This window comes from Vulpes lagopus, chromosome 9 (assembly GCF_018345385.1).
Source record: "Vulpes lagopus strain Blue_001 chromosome 9, ASM1834538v1, whole genome shotgun sequence".
NCBI lineage: Eukaryota > Metazoa > Chordata > Mammalia > Carnivora > Canidae > Vulpes > Vulpes lagopus.
The window spans coordinates 2,407,789-2,419,572 of record NC_054832.1 but is presented as its reverse complement, the minus strand read 5'-3'; the positions used below and the strand labels follow the sequence as shown (position 1 = coordinate 2,419,572).

The 11,784-nt window shown below is 68.7% G+C and overlaps 1 protein-coding gene across 1 annotated transcript in view; it reads right to left on the bottom strand.

Moving 5' to 3' along the window:
- Positions 1-131: 131 nt before the first annotated feature.
- Positions 132-11,784, bottom strand: part of LOC121499000 (maestro heat-like repeat family member 5) — a 75,541-nt gene continuing 63,888 nt past the window's right edge. Inside the window, 9 exon segments of the mRNA XM_041769440.1 lie at positions 132-2,892; positions 3,131-3,205; positions 3,385-3,487; positions 3,647-3,769; positions 4,330-4,485; positions 5,084-5,260; positions 9,876-10,019; positions 10,770-10,884; positions 11,220-11,411. Coding sequence (XP_041625374.1) covers positions 2,795-2,892; positions 3,131-3,205; positions 3,385-3,487; positions 3,647-3,769; positions 4,330-4,485; positions 5,084-5,260; positions 9,876-10,019; positions 10,770-10,884; positions 11,220-11,411 — 1,183 coding nt within the window. The 3' untranslated portion in view covers positions 132-2,794.

Sequence of the window (11,784 nt, the reverse complement as noted above, 5' to 3'; positions counted from 1 at the left end):
TGGAGAGCGGGTGCGGGCCAGGAGGGGTGGACGGTGCCCCCCCCAGACTGGGTGGACCCCCGGGAGGTCCTCCTGCACCGGGGCTCCCCCTGGCGTCCATGCCCTGTCCCTGTGCGCCCGGGTTAGGGCCAGGGGCGTCCCTGATGTGCTGGAGGGAGCGCCACCCCATGTGGGCCCACCCAGTTTTCTTGCCATTTTGGGGGGCCCTGGGGCATTAGAAGGTGAGGCTGGGTCACCAGTGTCTCCCCTCTGCGGGGTAGGCGGGGGTTCACTTGGTTTCTCAGGGCCCCCATCCAGTGGGGGCACCGTCCATCCTACCCCCAGTGGGTGTCCTTGTTTCAGCCTTAGAGGAGCAGAGAAGGGTACGGGCAGTGGTGGCCGACTCGGCTCCAGGCCAAGGGGTGCACCATCCCATCAGCCCAGGGGACGGAGGGGGGCCAGAGGGGCAGAGGGTGACCCTGGGCACAGGGGTGAGTGAGTCTGAGGGTGCAGGACGGGGCGGCCAGGGCCTGCCTGGGCGCATGGAGGGCCGTGCTCCGGTGCCCCTGTGGACGGGCCTCCCAGAGCTGGGGCCGGCCCTTCCCTGGCCTAGGAAACGGGGGCACAGGTGGGAGGAGGGGCCTGGCTGTGTGGGGAGAGGCTGGGGGAATGGGGTGTGACCCACCTGCGGACACCCACCCCCCCGGAGGCCGCACTGATGACATTTCCCCCAGGCACTGGGCCCAGCGCCTGTCTCAGGAGTCACCCTGGCCCGAGCCTCCCTCCATCCACCCTGCACCCTACACACTGAGAGGTCTGCGGGGAAGGGCTCACCAGCTTACCCGGGTTGTCACCCCTACTCTGCTTCCCAGGGGAGGGGCCCCAGGGCCCAGGAAGGGCAACGGCTGGGCCTCGGCACAGATGGGTGTGCTTGGATGCAGGTGCCCCTCCCTGGGCCCATTCCACTGGTACCTGAACGGAGGGCCCTGGGGTGGCCGTGTGGGCCGCCCCTTCCTCGGGGCCCCGGGGCTTGGCCAGTGGAGACCCAGGCCCGCTCCCCGTGTCCCGGCCTGCGGCAGCTGGCCTGGCAGTGACTGTCACCGCGGACACCACTAATGGGGCGCCTTCCTTGTGCCCGGCTCCATAGAGCCCAGCGGCCTGCTAGGTCGGAGCTGGGCCCCTCCCCGCCTCCAGACTCGAGGCTTGTCTGTCACACCACTGTGGGCTCCAGGAACCCATGGGGTGCAGGCCCACTCGGCCCTCGGCTTTCCCTGAGCCGGGCTTCCTGGAGGAGAGTGTAGAGGAGGCCTCCTTGCCCACGGCCCAGCTGGGGCCGGAGGGAGCAGCTGCTGGGAGAACCCAGGGAAGCCTCCCCTTTTAGGGGCGATGGTAGCCCTGCCCAGGGGCCACAGCCACCAGGCTGGCCCCAGGGGACCCCGTGAACCCGGAGCACAGCCCCCCTGTCCCGGCCGGGGGGTGGAGCACCCACGGAGGTCAGTGCACAGGATGGGAGTGGGGAAAAGGCAGACGCCCTCCCCTCCCCTCCCCAAGTCACTCCTCTGTGGCCCTGTTCAGAGATGGACGGACGGATAAGACATAGGGAGGGGGAGATCCCAGCCCTCTCTGCACCCCAGGGTGGGGGGGGGCCCAGCTCCACCAAAGGAAGCACCTCCGAGAAGGCTAGTAAATCCGTGCTCTGTGAAGCTCGCTGTATTTTTTCAACCCAGGGTCCAAGCTGCGGGGCCTCCCCCTGTGCCTGCCCTGGAGGCCGCATCCCTGCCCCGAGGGGCTCACAGTCTCTGGGGGGTGGGGTCTGGTGCGAGGGAGGGGAGGCCCAGGCTCCGCGGCTGAGGAGGGGCTGGCCGGGGGCTCCCTGTGGTGGGGACATGCAGGCAGGCCCCTGGGGCACGGCGCAGCGTGGTGGGCCCCCCGGGGGGGAGGGTGGGAAGGTGCTCCAGGTGGAAGGAGGGGTCAGTGTGGGCACCCGGCACACAAGTGGGGAGCCGGCTGGCCTGGGGTGAGGCTCTGAGGAACTGCAGCGGGCAGGGGAGAGGCCCATCTGCCCATTTCACATGTGGGCAAACCAAGGCTGAGAAGGGAGGACCTGACTGATGGCCAGGCAGGCCTCTGGGTGGCCCCCTGGGAGGCGGGGGTGCCTGCGAGGTCAGGACCTCCTGTGGACTCAGCCCCGTGAGGGGTGTGGGAGGCAGGTCTTAGTACCCATTTTACAGATGGAATAGCTGAGGCTCGGGAAGCAGAGAGCTTGCCTCAGGCCACACGGCTCATCCCGGCCCCACTGGGAAGGTCTGGCTCTGGTCCTGACCGTCCCCACGAGGATGGGGTCAGGGTGGACGGAGACCTGGAGTCCCGTGGCCTGAAGGAGGCCAGCCAACGGCCGTTCCCCCCGCCCCCCAGCTGGGCAGGGACTGTAGGGGTGAGGACTCGGGGGTCGGGAGGCCCCGGTGAACGGCTCCATCCGCTGGCTTGGGCTCCAGTCAGGTGGGGTCAGGGGGGCGTCCACCTGACCCCCGCAGGGGCACGCGGGCAGGGAGGGGCGGTCACTGGGGGGCCCTGCACACACGTCACGGTTTGTCTCCGGGAGACCTGGCCTGTCGGCCAGTGTCGCCTGGGCTGGCCTCCGTCCTCTGGGGCCAGGTGGCGGGCAGGGAGCCGACAGGTGCGACGCTCTTTGTTGAATCTAGATCTTTCTTTCAAGTGGAAAAATGTTATGCAACCGAGCTCTGTGTGGACGGGGCAGGGCTGACCAGTGCGGCGGGCACGGGGGAGGGGGCGGGGGCGGGGGAGGCGGAGGAGGTCACTGCGGTCTGGCCGCCACCTTCTGGAGGAAGCAGAGCTGCCTGGTGGCGAATACTCGGATGCTGGGCTCCGGGTCTTTTTTGAGATCTTCAAAAGCTTGAGGGGGAGGAGAGACAAGCCTGGGGTGACTGGGGTCCTGTCTGCCCACTGGGGTCCCCGGGGGGCAGCAGGGGTGGGGGCGGCGGCAGGACATCACCCGGGTCCCCCCTCCCGCCTCCCAGGCCGGGGTGCTGGCCCTACTTTAGGGAAGGCACCGGCCCGCCCTGCTTTATCATCAGAGCCCTGGGTGGGGGGGGTGGGGGGGCGGGACGGGGGGGGGCCGTGGGGCACTTACTGGAGAACAGCAGGTTTGTGTCGACGCTGCTCGCCATCTGGGACACGGCCTGGGGGTGGTAGCAGATGGTGTAACCTGCGCGGCAGACGGGGGAGCTGGCGGGTGGAAGGGGCTGCGGGGGGCGGCTCAGCCCCTGCCCTGCCCGGCCCGGGCCCCTCGCCCGCCGCCCCCCGCTCCTCCCTTGCAGGTGCCAGCGGGCGGCCCGGGGCAGGCGAGGGCCGGGGCGCTGGGGCAGGGCCGGGCGCCCCGCTCACCTATGAAGAGCGCTGCCCAGGTCTTGATGTGGCGGTGGCGGCTGTGCAGGTAGCTGAGGGCCTGCGCCAGGTGGATGCCGAACTCCTCCTGGCTGTGGGTCATCTGGCCGGGGGACAGCATGGTCCAGTGCTTGCTGGACGGTGGCCCCGGCCCGTCCCCTGCCAGCCCCGGGGGGGTGCGTGCGGGGTGGGGGCACACGGGAGCGCCCGGCCCTGCCCCCCAGCCCCCGGCGGCGGGTCCCTCGTGCCCCAGGCCCCTCACCAGGCAGGTCCAGAGGAAGTGGCGGGCACTGAGGCCCCTCTCCCACGCCAGCGTGCAGAAGAGCGTGTGCCGGAGCCGCCAGCGGAGCAGCACCGCGCAGCGGTACAGGGTGAACTTGGCCTGCTGCGGGGACAGCGCGGGAGGGGTCACCCGCCGCCCCGGCTCTCTGGGCCGGACGCCTGTCCCCTCCCCAGACCACGAGCTTCGAGTGGGCTCTGAGGCCCGACGCCGGGCTCCCCAGCTGTACCCTCAGCCCACAGTCGGCCTGGGAAGCCCCAGCCTGGCCCCAAGGGAATCCTCCCGTCCCTTTTGGAACCAGCCACTTGTTGCCTGTCCTCCCGGCGGCCAGGCTCCTGCGGGCCTCAGCGCGGGCACGGCGGGTGCCCAGGAAAGCCTGATCCTTTCACCAAGTTTGGCAAAGGACCCGAAGCCCTGCCACATGTCACACGCTGGGGACGCAGCCGCGAGCGGAGCAGGCCAGGTCCTGCCCACATGGACGGCACAGCCGCAGGTGTGCACACACGTGTGCCTGCGTGTGTGCGTGTGCCCAGGGTGGACCTCGGCCAGGGAGGCAGCTGTGCTCTCGGGGGGCCCTACTGCCACCTGCGGAGCCTCGGCCCCCACCCCGGCTACCCGTCGGTCCCCAGCCCCACCGAGGGGAGAGCCCGTCAGCAGGCACTGACCGTGACGACACCCGGACAGTGGTCTTTCAGGTGCAGGAGGAGGGGCACCATGCTCTGGTGGACCTGGGTCCGCAGGCTGCTTAGCTCCTTGCCCGCCATCGCGGCCACCAGGTCCCCGAACAATGCTATGGCCGCCGCCCGGATGCCGTCCCGCTCCTGCAAGTGGGGGCTCGGACTCACAGCTGGACCTGCCTGGGGCCCCCATCTCCACCCAACTTGGGCCCCCCACCCACCTGTGGAGGGGAGGGTCTCCGTGCCCACAGCAGAACCCCTTGACCAGGCTCTGGCACCGCCACCCCCCCCGGCAGGGCCGTGCCTCCCCCTCCAGGGTCCCAGGCCTCCGCAAGGACCTGAGCTCATCTTTGCTCCCTCACAATCTCATCCTGACCACCCATGAATGTGGCTGGAGGGCGGGGGGCCAATCCCTCTAGGTCCCCAGGGAAGGGAAACAGTTGCTGTGAGCTCTGAGCTCGGGAAAAGTGGGGAAGGTGAGGACAGCGGGGCTGCAGGGGTGAAGGATGCTGTGGTCCAGCCCCGTGGAGAAGGGGCGGAGTGCCACCTGGCGGCCACTCGGCCCGGCTCGGCCCAGGAGCGCCCTGTGCACACCCAGGTGTCCCCCCCCCCCGCCCACCCCGGGGGCCTCGTCTCCCCAGCCCAGGTGGAGGGCAGCCGGGTCCCCCTGCCTCTGAGGACCAGGGGTCAGCACAGGAGGGGCACAAGTAGGGAGACCCCGCCTCTGCCCAGGTGCACTCACGTCGTCGAAAAAGGAGCGGGCGTTGATGGCGACCCCCAGGCTTTGGGCGGCGGCGCTGTGTGCGCCCAGGCGGTGCAGCACGTCCGACACGGTGCCCATGAGCTGCACGACCACCTGCTCGTTGTTCTGGAAGAAGCCGTTGAGGAAGGGCGGCAGCTGTCTGCGGAGCAGGCTTTCCTGGGGGCGGCGGAGGGGACGGGGCGGGGGGGGGGCTGAGGCCGCGGGGACTGGCTGCGCCCACGTCCTGCCCCAGCCCTGCCCCCGGACCTAGCTGCACCTAGCATGAGCGCAGACCCTCCCTCCGCGGCCCCTCCCAGCTCCCCTCTGGCCCCGGGCACCCGCACCGACCCCCGCATGCCCGCCCGGCCCTGTCCGCTCAGCCTCGCGGGGATCCCACCCTGGCCCTGCACACGCAGCCGCCGTGCTCCTCCCTGGTCTGCGCACTGCGAGCTGTGTGGTCGCGGACACGGCTTCCCGTCCTGGTTTCAGGGGTGTTACCCCCATGCTAGGCGGCCCCCACCTTCTCCCGTCCCCGTGCTGGCCGGAGGGCCCCTCGCCCAGTCCTGAAGACCACCCTCCCTTCCTCCGCCGCGCCCTGCCTGCGCCCCCGTTCCCGGGGAGGGGGCCTCCCGGTGGGTCAGCCGGGGCCTGGGGCGGGACGAGATGAGGTCAGCCAGGTGTGCACACCTGGGGTCACGGGCTCCGCCCACTGTGGGGTCGGTGGGTGCACTAGAGGCGGCTCAGCACCTCCTGCACCACAGTGACCACTTCCCACTTTTGCACGACTGTCAAGACGACTGAGTCCATTTTCGGCCAATGCCGTCGCCCCTGCCGTTCGCCCGGTGCTCCCGGAGCGTCCGGATGAATGGACACAACACGGTGGCCAATGGACGTTTCCCGCCATCGGGCCCCTTGTCAGTGATGGTGGAAGGCCAGGGCGATTTTTACAACGTTAAGACAAGTTTTAGGCCACCTTGGTGGCTTCCTGAGCTCTGTCTGGTTTTACGGTATTAAATTTTCAGCCAATGAGTCGTTTGACAGCAAGGCTTTCTGAGCACCTACTGGGCGCAGCACGGGGGCTGGGATGGAATGAGCAGAATGGGGTTCTCGTGGCGGGGGGACCAGAAAACAAAGCACATGCCACCCAATGTGTGCCAGAGGTGGGGGGGGCAAGCCGTGGGAGAGAAGATGGAGCAGGGCGGGGCGTGGGGCAGGCTTACTTTAAGTAAGTAGGGTCAGAAAAGGTGTCACCAAGAAGGTGACAATGGAGGAAATGCTTACGGCGGTGCTGGAAAAGCATTCCAGCAGAGGGAGCAGCATGTGCAAAGGTCCTGCGGCAGGAGCGTGCCTGCCCGGTTGGTGCGAGGAGGACAGATGGATTCAGATCGTCACAGGAGCCTGCTGGCTGCTGGGGGAGCCTCCGGGGCAGGAGAAGGGACGGCCGTTGGGACCAGGCAGGGGGTGCAGTGTCTGGGGGTGGTGCTGGTGGCTTCAGGGAGGGCAGCAGGGCAGTGGCAGAACAGGTGGATTCTGGGTTTGCTTGGGGCTTTTTCCCACTGCCTGGATGGCCCCTAGGTCTGGGGTCCCCATCAGCGGAGATGAGGGTCACAGGAGGCACCCGTCTGGGGGTGGGGGGAGTTGTGTGTTGTGCACACGCCGCGTTCGAGATGCGGGCGAGGGTCCAAGCAGAGTCACTGGCGGGGGGTGGGATTTGGATCTGGGGACAATTGGCCAGGAGGCGTACGGGAAGACTGCAGAAGGGCAGCGGGGGCAAGGCGAGGAGGGGGTGGGGGCAGGACCCAGGGCCACGCCAGGGACGGGAGGCTGAGGGGATGTGGGGGCAGCGTGGGGGGGAACCAAACGAGCCAGGCGTCCCGGGCCCAGGGGATGGAGGTCGCGCAGCCCCGCGTGTGGACGGGCCGGCTGAGGGGCCCCGCGGTGACCTCACGGGGTGGGGGTGGGGGCTGCTGCCTGCCGGGCCGCCCGCCTCCACGGCCACACCTGTGCTGCTTTCAGGGGCGGGTGACCTGCGGCGTGATGGCGATGGCGTCTTCACGTGGTGTCCGTCGGGCACCAAAGGCGTCTCGCCAGGAGGGTGCCTGCTGTGGGGGCCGCACAGGTGCCCCGACGGGGATCCCCCACCTCGCCTCCCCACGCGGGCCGTCGGCCCAGAGCAGAAGTGAGCGAAGCCCTTGTAGGTGGTGCCCCCAGGGGTAGGGTGTGCCTGCTGGCTGGAGTGGCCTCATGGTGGTGAGGGCAGCCCCCGGGCGCAGGGGCGCAGCGGGGCGGGGCCGCGGGTCCATCGGGAGGAGCCTGTGTCCCCGAGACCGCAGACCAGGACGGCCGCAGGGCTGGGGGCTAGAGTCCCAGTCAGCTCGGCTCTTCTGCGTGGGCTTCACGTCGGGCCTCCTCGCACGCGGGCCACTACGCAGCTGGTGGGCTCTGTTTGACGGCAGAGGGGTGGCCGAGAAGGCGCGCACCGGCGGGCGGGAACAGGCCCTGGCGTGGGGGCCCTGACCGCTGACCCTCCCTCAGCCCTGGGCCTGCCCCATCCCTGCCCAGGTCGGCTGGTCCTGGCCCCACCCCAGCAGGCCTCCTTGGCATCCAGCAGTGCTCTGGATCCGCACGTCCCCCAGCCCCGCTGTGGCCACCGGCCCACCCCCCACTGGGGAGCCATGCCCCTTCCCTGGCCCTGGCCGTCCGGGTGGCGGCCCTCCTGTCTGCCTTCTCCATTCCCCACAGGGCCCCAGCCAGTGCGGCGCAAAGAGGCACATGGAAGGTTCCTACTGATTGCCTGCAGGAACAGCTGGAGGAAGGTGTACGGATGATTCACCGACTGACCGACTAGTCCACTGACCGACTGAGTGAACGTCGGAGCGAATGTGAATAACTGAGTGAGTGTATAATATATAAAGAATGAGCAGAAAATAATGAAAGAATAAATCATAAATGAAGGGCCCAAGGAACAAATGAGTGGGTGGATGGGTGGGTGGATGGACAGATGGATGGGCAGATAGGTGGATAGATGGATGGATGGGTGGGTATACAGCTGGATGGACGAGTGGAAGGGTGGGTAGGTAGATGAGATGGACAAACGGATGGGTGGATGGGTGGGTGGGTGGGTGGATGGGTAGGTAGGTGGACAGACAGATGGACGAATGGAGGGATGGGATGGGTGGGTAGGTGGATGGGTGGGTGGGTGAATGGGATAGGTAGATGGATGGATGCAGGGTGGTTGGGTGGATGGATGAGTGGGGAGGTGGATGGGTGGGTGGATGGGTGGATGGATGGATAGAGTGGGGAGGTGGATGGGTGGGTGGATGGGTGGATAGGTAGACGGACACACAGATGGACAAATGGATGGGTGAGTGGGTGGCTGTCTGGCGGGGTGGCCGGCTGGCATGGGTAGATGGGTGGGCAGATGGGTGGGTGGACGAGTGGATGGACAGACCAGTGAAGAAGTGCTGTTGGCCCTCACCCAGTACCTACAACATGTCATGTGCAGGGCGCAGGGCTGTGCCAGCAGTGACCCTGAGGGACATCTCCTCCTAACCACGTGGGGACGTGCGCGGTGAGCAGAAGGGGACCCAGGTGGACTGACAGGCGAGGCCGCAGAATGTCTTCAGAACCTGGCCCTCCTGTGGCCCCCCTGTGGCCCCCCTGCCGTCAGACGCTTCCTCCCACAAGCCCTGAGAATCCTTATGTTCAGGAGTGGAGGTGGGGTCGGGGCCTCTTGTCTTCTTGGGTGTTCAAGCAGCCTCTGGGACAGATGGAGGAGGCGGGGGGCCGAGGGCTCCCAATGGGGGGGGCCCGCGGGATCCCGATGGAGGAGGCAGGGTGGGGGGGTGAGGAACTCCCAATGGAGGAAGGGGGGTGGGGGGTCGACGGCTCCCGATGGAGGAGGGTGGGGGCCGAGGGCTCCCGATGTGGGGGGGGGTCGCCAAGGACTCCCGGTGCAGGGGGTGAGGGCCGCGCGCTCCGGATCAGGTGAGAAAGCATCTTTCTCTAACCTGGCGTTTCTATCGCACGGTGGACGGCAGCCACTGGCCCGGCCGGTCCACGAGCCACGGAGGAAAGGCCGCAGCCCGCGACAGCAGACGGCTGGAGGTGCCCCCTGTGCCGCACTCGCGTGGTCTCCGCCCCGCACGCGTGACCCCTCCCACGGTACAGAGACGGGCACCGAGTCAGGCCCAAGGCTGAAGAAACTTGCTAGTGCGGGGTGAGGCCGGGAGGGACCCGGGTGCTCCACCACTGGGGGTGCCCTCGGATCCCACAGTGGGGCGACGGCCGGCATGCCAGGGCTGAGCTGGGGGCCCCAGTGGGGTGGCCAGGTGCCCAGGGCAGTGTCGCGGGCCTTCGCTCCCGCCTGTTTGCTGATGCCCCCGGCTGTTCACCATGGGAGGGGGCTGCTACAGTGAGGCGGGGCGGGAAGGGGATGGGAGGACCCTCCCCCGAGATTCTCAGGGCAAGTTCCCCTCTGGCAGCTGTGGGTGCCGCCTGGTGGCCCCCCAGGCCGCTGGAGGCCGGCAATAGCGCTCAGTGTCTCCTGGGTGCGGAGGAGACGATGTCGGGGGGGATAGACACTCAGCCCCTCCCATGACCCTGCCGAGGGGCCATCACCAAGCCCATCTACCGATGAGGACACTGAGGCCCAGGGAGGGGGTCATGTGTCCCCAGCTATGCTGCCGGAAGGGGCGGAGCCAGGGCTCCAACCAGGAGGCCCCTCTGGACCCCCCCGCACCCAGCCGCTCTGGAGGGCGTGTGCCAGTGGTGACGTCCGTCGGGCCCTTACCTTCTCTGGGTGGAAGAGGATGTTTCCCAGGCCCTGCAGGCTCAACACGCGGACCTCGGGGCTGGGGTCCCTGAGGCTTCGGGCCAGTACAATCAGGGCAGCCTGCCTGGGGAGCACCTCCAGCAGGGTGGGGCTGTAGAGGAACTGGGGCAGCCCCCGAGGGCAGGCGGGTCAGGCCTGGCACCTTCCTGTAGGGGCCTCCATGTGCGTCTGGGAGCAGGGCTCCAGGGCCAGGTCTGGCAGGGGCTTGGGGGGGGGCGGGCAGGTGATCAGCACCCTCTGGGTGTCTAGGTTAGTGAGTATTTGAAACCCTCTCCAAGCTGGGTCAACTCTTCCATGTATAGCTGGGGAAACCGAGGCCAGAGGGGGAAAGGGCCTGGCCTGATGTCACACAGCGAGGCTGGGGTCAGGGGACAGCACTAGCCTGGCTCAGGGGGCACCTGGGGACAGAGCCCCGTGGACAGTGGCTCAGATGTTCCTGCTGCTGGGGGGTGGGGAGTGGCACGGGGCTCGATGTCTGTCATGGAGACGCCACACAGCCCCCACGCCTCGCCCCGAGCCCCGCCATGGCCCCGCACCTCTCTGGGTCTAACCGGTGCCCCCTTGGCCTCCCGGTCCCAGGGCAGACCTGAGCCCAGTTCTGCCGACCGACCAGCCCTGTAGGGGTCGGGCTGGGGAGGGTGAGGGGAGAGACAGGTTCACCCCGGCCACAGGCCGACGGGGGCCTGAGAAGTGGGGAGCCCCAGGAGCCCCAGACCGTGCACCGCCCTGGAGCCAGATGCGGGAAGGAGGGGGTGTGAGGTGGGCCTCGGTCCAGGCAAGGTCCTGGTGGGGGCACTGAGGCAGCTGGAGGAGGCGGCGGCTGTGTCGCAGGGCCCCCGCCCGGGCCCCTACCTCAGTGAGGATGAGGATGGCCACCTTCCGCTCCCGCGCCTCCTTGCTCTGCAGATTGGGCAGCAGCTGGCTGGTCACGGCCTTGATCTGCTTGCAGTGGTTCTGCACCATGGCCCTGGGGCGCGGGGGAGGCCCAGCGGGGGCTGAGGGGCCAGAGGTGGGTGGGCACCCCTTCTTTGTCCCTCTGCCTCCCTGGCCGCCCTCGGGGCCCGGACCTGGGCTGGTGCATGGGAAGCAGAGCAGCAGGCCCCTGGGCGGCCCGGGCCGGGTGGACCCTGCAGGCTCCCGGTGGGCGAGCGCATGACGGGCACAGGGGGCACCGCCCTCCATACCTCACATGTGGAGGTCCCTGGGCTGTGCACCCAGGCGGGCCCTGGGGGGCACCGGGGTCGGTACGTCCAGCTTCCTGGACAGGTGGTGGCCTGGGTCAGGCCCCGGCCCCATGCCTACCTGGCGAGGAGACTCACGCCCTGTGGGTAGGCGTCGATGGTGGAGAAGAGCTTCCAGGCGCCCTGCAGCTCCAGGTGAGCGAAGTCCTGCCAGTGGCCCGTGGTGGACAGCAGGCTTTTCAGTGCTTCCAGGGACGTGCTGCAGTGGGACGGGGGGGGTCACTGGCCAGCCCTGCCCCGGGGAGGGTGCCTGCTGCCCTGGAATCGGGGGGTCACTGGCCAGCCCTGCCCCAGGTAGGGTGCCCACTGCCCTGGAATCGGGGGGTCACTGGCCAGCCCTGCCCCGGGGAGGGTGCCCCCTGCCCTGGAATCAGGGGGGTCACTGGCCAGCCCTGCCCCGGGGAGGGTGCCCCCTGCCCTGGAATCAGGGGGGTCACTGGCCAGCCCTGCCCCGGGGAGGGTGCCCACTGCCCCGGGTGGAAGGGTACATTCTGGCTCTAGCCTTGGCCCAGGGCCCCCGCAGCACTGAGGCCTCCCTGGGGGTGAGGCCTGGCATGGGTGGGAGCTGTGCTGGGTGAGGGGACAGAGTCCATTCAGACCCCAGGCCTAGGCTCTAGGGTCCGTTG